This window comes from Prosopis cineraria, unplaced genomic scaffold (genome assembly GCF_029017545.1).
Source record: "Prosopis cineraria cultivar Desert tree isolate PC_DT_omini unplaced genomic scaffold, ASM2901754v1 PC10, whole genome shotgun sequence".
In the NCBI taxonomy this organism is placed as follows: Eukaryota; Viridiplantae; Streptophyta; class Magnoliopsida; order Fabales; family Fabaceae; genus Prosopis; species Prosopis cineraria.
The window spans coordinates 31,578,724-31,584,723 of NW_026555341.1; the positions used below are offsets into that span (position 1 = coordinate 31,578,724).

Genomic DNA, 6,000 nt, shown 5'->3' on the forward strand with positions numbered 1-6,000 from the left:
AATACCATGATTAGCAATATAATACCTTTAAATAAAAAAATTAAATGAATGAATAAGAGTAAGTATGAAAAAATGCATTAAGATAAAGTATAGAGAGAATCTAAATCTAAGTCAAAACACATTACTTTTGAGTTATGAAGCAACTTCATGTATTCATTTTAATATCATGTCCAATACCGACGCTTCTTTGATATATATCCATAGACTACTGAAATATTATTTTTAAATTTTAAGAAATTTTATTTTTGATACATATCCAATATTTTAAGTCTATTTTTAAGAAATTAAATTTTATTAAATATTGTGGTATCAATTTTTTTTGTTTCTAATATATTTTTATGATTTGCTTTTAAAGTTAATGATTAAATTTTTCTTAAAAAAATAAGTTTTAGACATAATAAAAGGATAACAATTTGATTTTTTAATTATAAAAATGTAAGAATATAATCTTTTAACATATAAACTTTAAGTATAGAAATATTAGCAGAGACAAGGCAGTAGGTAATTAAGTAAAGATGTAAGATAAGTATAATTAATAATTATGTTTTGCTTAGTATTTCTATAAAAAAACTATATACATATGCTAGGTTTGATATTTTCTAAATTGAAATCATATTTTTTATATTTTTATAATTTTTTTATAAATATATTTGCACATATTAGAAACATATCATATTCTACATTTTTGAAAATAAAAATATCGACGTATTTGATACATATGCAACATAGCTTTTGAGTTTCCAAGCACTCTTTTTTCATTCCTTATCATTTGTGTATTTCTATTGCCGTATCGATCACCTTGGTTTCTTGTAATGAGGGTTTGTTTAATTTTAGAGAGTTGCTGATGTGTAGTAGAATATTTTTTAATGACAAAGTTGTTGAGCACGACTTGGACCAGAATTACCACTGCTGCCAACAATTCTTTCTTTCTTTCTTGTTTTTTTTTTTTTTTTTACCGAAACAATTATTTCATTTAAATCACTTGGATTTTAGCTTTTCCCCCATGTATGAAACCTTAGTGATGAAGAAAATGGCAGGTCCGTTAACTAAAGTAAAGCCTACTTTTTTTTTCCTTCCTCATTTACCCCTACTTTTCCCCACTTCATTTCATAAAATATTTCACACCCATCTCCATATATCTTACTACAATTTAATCATTAAACTTTGAATCATTGGTTTGTGTTGAAAACATTCACAATTACACTCATATAAATCTCACCCAGGCTTCAATCATATATATGTTTGCAGATCATCATCAAGATGGAGCCGGACCAGAGTTCAGACTCCAACAGCGAAATTATTCAGAACCTTGTTCCTTCTCCGCCGTCGTCAACCTCCGATGAAGCTGAGAGGAAGAGGAAGAGGCGCGGGATTCACTTGATGCCTCGGCAGAGGGCGAGGTGGAGGAAGATGGTGCACGTAGGAAATCTCAGATGTGAGGTTGAGAGCCTGAGATCGGAGAATAACAAGCTTCATCGGATCCTTAAACTCAACTTCGAATCCCATCTTAGGGTTCTTGAGGACAACTCTAAGCTCCGGCAAGAAGCTTCCCATTTTCGCCTGTTCGCTGGGAACGATCTTCTGCAACGATGGCTCTTCACTTTCATTATCATGAATCTAGTAATGTTATTCTTTCTTCCTCGACCTCCCATGAAACCGCCGGGCAAATGATGGCTCCGAGGAGGAGGACGAGGAAGACGGATTTGGGATGTCTGCTCCTTGTCGTGCATGCTTGTTTTAATGTCCAAATTAAAGTCTCAGGATTGGGTTTTCCTCTCAGTGTCTCTCTCTCTTTCTTGCACTTACATGAGCCAGTGGATTATATTTGAAAAAAACATAAAATTTTAAGAAAATAAATAAATAAAAACCTGCCGATGTGAGTGCATGAAAAAAATCAAGAGAGATGCATAGGCAGGTCCAAAATCTGCGGTCATTCATGTAAAGAAATTAAATGATTTGGTTTTTTTTTTATTATCATTAGTTGAAATAAATGGTGGAAGCTGAGATTTTGAAGAGGAGAGAGCATCTCTCCATATTAAATCTCATTCACTTATTTAATTATGCATTTTGTTTAATGACATAAGATTGCTAACTTTGACAATAAAATAAGCATAATATTCCTTTACCAATTATCATTATTAATAAGCAGAATGATCTTATTTTTAAAAGAGAAAGTAGCGATGAAGGATCTCTGAAAAAAATTTATATCAATCAAGAATTGTTTGTTATTAAAATTTGAATAAAAAAAAGCTTAAATAAACTGTTATTAATTTAAAATAAATTATTGTCAAAATATAGATGGATACTTGTTGATAGAAGACTGACTCAAATCAACAAGTATTCATTTAAATTTTGACAATAAATAATCTTTCATTGATATAAATTTCCTCTAATGGTCCCTAATTGATATTTTCTCTTTTTAAAAGCATTTAAGTAATGATAGTGAATAACATAATTATTTTAATACCATAATTATCAAATCTCACACCATCAAATCAAAACAATAATTAAACCGATTTATTCAAATCTAAATCCGAATGAATTTCCACTTTCAATTCCTATATATTTCATCTGCAATGTATTGTTTTGTGTAGTTTGATATTTCGGGCGCTCAATATAAGACAATAAAATAATTATATATTGCCAATGGACTTGTAGCTTGATTAGTGGCATGTAATATAAACTCCCTCAAAAGTGGGAGGTAGCAAGTTTGATCCAGCTTGCAACCTAAAGATTTTAGTGTTGGCTACTCTAACTCCAAAAAAAAAAAATTAGGCATCAAATCATCTATTATTTGATTCATTATTTTTTTGGTCTTACATTTATTAAAACACTCATGTTAATTTATTATTTACAACGGTTAATTAATAAATTGATAATGTCAATGTCAAAAATAATTTTCAAATATTCTCAAGAAACAAGCTCATCAGACTTCATACAGTGACGGGCTACAGGAGCTGAAATCCATATTCATGTTTAGTTGACTGTGTGTGTTATTGCATCTCACATAACAAGGTTTTCTTGAATTTTCATATTGCAAATGAAAACGAATACACACGGCCTCAAATATTGTGTCACATGAAATATTTTCAATAAAACTTGGTTATTTTTATTATAATAATGTTGCTACAGTACATCACGTACTGTTTACATTTTTAAATTTTTAAATATCTTACATTTCTTTTTGTATATGTGTCACGGATGGGCTAGAATCACATGGCTTGGGTTTGTCGTTGCCAACTAATGGGCCAAAGGTGACGATTGGGCTGAGGGGTAATGGGCTTGACTGTTATATCGAAATTCAAGGGGGTGAATGTGCAGCGTGAATGACGCATAAATAATATTCTTCTTGGACCATAATATAAATTATTATTAATTAATTTATATTTTTAAAAAAATTGTTTAAAATTTTGATTTCCTAAAACTTTTGAAATTTTTCCAATCGTTCCCTTGAGTGTAATAAATATAACATTTATACTATATTTGGATACATATGAATTTGGATTTAAACCAAATTTATTGTTTGGATAATTAATAATGTATGGATTTGGATTTAATCCAAATCTAAATTTAAGTTCTACCTCAATTTTTCTATAATTTAAAATCTTTTCTAAACTCTTATTATTTAAAATCCTAATTTAATCTCTTTTGTAACTTGATCCAAATCCACGAAGTGTTGATTGGCCCATCAAAGGTAATTGGATTGGACCATTAAAGTTGATAAAAACAAGCCTCTACCATTGATCAGCACTGGATGGTTGACTTCCATCAGGATAGGACCTACGGAGATTATTGAGATTGGAAGGTTGATTTCCACTGGGACCAGATCGTCGACGACGGGGATTGAATAACTGACTTTAACCAGGACTCGACCATCGATGACAACTGAGACTAGATGGCTGACTTTCACAAGGACTGAACTAATGGTGACGATCAAGAGTGGACCAAACTAACAGCGATGATGATGATAGGGTTTGGATAGTCGACTTCCTCTGGGATCAGATCGACAGTGGGCAGTAAGGCTGAACAGCTGATTACTATTGGGACCGAACTAACGGTGATGACATGGAATGAACGGCCGATTTCCATCTAGATAGGATTGATAGCAATGGCAATGATCGAGACTAGATTGGATTGATGACAATGACCGGGATTAGATCAGACTGATGGTGACGATCGAGACAGGAAGGTGGCGACAAGTAAGACCGGACATCTAACTTCCAATGGGACGGGATAGATGGTGACTACTAGGAGGGGACTAGACCAATGATAACGAGGGTCAGATGGTTGAGTTCCATTAGGACCATACTGATGGTGATGATTGGGATAGGACCTGACCAATGACAATGGCAACAATTGGGAGTGGACGGTTGAGTTCTATTGAGACTTGACTGGACTGTCATCTTCTAATAGGATCGATTGTCGATTCAGTCCTATTAGAAATGGGCTGTCTGATCCTTGTCATCATTGTTTTAGTCCCAGTTGAAGTGGGCCGTCCTGTCCTGGCCCTCGCTACATGTCAAGTCCTAGTGAAAGTTGGCCGTTCGGTCTTAATCATTACCGTCGGTTCAGTCCGATGGCAGTCCAACTCTAGTCCTTGCTGTAGGTTTAGTCCCAATAAAAGTGGACCTTTAGGTCTTGATCAACGCTATTGATTTAGTCTTGGTGGAAGTCGACAAACCTGTGCTGATCCTTATTGTCAGTCTAGTTCTGATAAAAGTTGGCCATTCAATCCTCGTCATTGCTATCAGTCTGGTCCTATTGGATGTGGGTCGTTTGGTCCCTATAATTGTTGTCGTCGGTGTGATCTCAATAAAGGTCACCTATCTGATCCCCATCATCGAGGTTAGTCCGATCTTGGTGGAAGGTAGCTATCTGGTTCTAGTGGAAGTCGATTGTCTCATCCCAATCGTCGTTGTCGGTCCATTCTCGGTAGAAGTTGGCCATCTTATTCTAGTCCTCATTATCAGTTCGATCCCTGTAGAATTTAATAGTCCGATCTCGATAGGTCGGCCATTTGATCTTAGTTATGTTTGTCAGTTCATTCTTGATGGAAGTCGGCTATCCCGTCCTAATCCTCATTGTTGGTCCTGTCTTGGTGGAAGTTTGCCGTCCGATCTCAGTCGTTGCTTCAGTTCAATCCCAGTGGAAGTCGACTATCTCGTCTCAATCGTTGTCAGTGCTACAATCCCAATCAATTTTTATTGTTTGATCTCGGTGGAAGTTAGCCATTGGGACTGCGAGCTTTGACTAATCATTCAAGTTTCTTTTAAATTCAAATATAAAATATAAAATTTAAAATTTTACTAGATCCCAACAAAAAATTTAAAGTTTATGAATTTTAAATGTGAGATTTTAAATATAAAATTTTAAATACAAATTCTCGACTTAAATTCACCATCCAAATACAACATTAACTTATTCAAATCACCTTCATTCATTACTCAATAAACCAATGTGTAATTGGAAACGAACACATAACATGCATCGAATGTTTTGTATTTTAGACAAAATAAAACATCCAAAAAATAACTTATATTGTCGTCTAGAAGGAGTATTGATGAATTATCTCCCTTTTCTCTAACCGTTCTGCTATGCTTCTTTATGTTTCTCATGGATAATGCTGTTAATGCTTTTATTTGGTTCAAATCAGCTTTAGCCGATTTGTCTATTGCCTTTAGCTTGTCGATTAATGAATATTTCCATTTGAATATCATTGTTCCTCCAGTCTTCTCTATAATTTTTGCCTAGCAGGATGAGTGATCATTACGATATGTTTCATTATTGTTGTCTATTTAGTATTTAGTATATGTTATTCACTTAACTTTTTTATATTATTATGATAATTACTCGATTAAGTTCATATGCTTTTAACGTATTTTGATACTAGTTTTTATATTATTTTTTATCACTCCTGGTCTCTTAATTAAGTTTCATATGTTTACAATGTTAATCTCTATATTTTTAAACATAACTATAAAGACTTAATAATAGCTAATA

At 33.2% G+C, this 6,000-nt stretch overlaps 1 protein-coding gene across 1 annotated transcript; it reads left to right on the forward strand.

The window, feature by feature from the left end:
* Window positions 1-1,191: 1,191 nt before the first annotated feature.
* Window positions 1,192-1,772, forward strand: LOC129321465 (uncharacterized). The gene has a single exon (XM_054967234.1). It carries the CDS (start codon window positions 1,261-1,263, stop codon window positions 1,669-1,671), a length of 411 nt encoding a protein of 136 aa, XP_054823209.1. The 5' UTR covers window positions 1,192-1,260; the 3' UTR covers window positions 1,672-1,772.
* The last annotated feature ends 4,228 nt before the right edge of the window (window positions 1,773-6,000 follow it).

Bases quoted from the DNA above. Each gene is read 5' to 3' on its own strand.
- LOC129321465 (XM_054967234.1), top strand. From the start codon at position 1,261: ATGGAGCCGGACCAGAGTTCAGACTCCAACAGCGAAATTATTCAGAAC.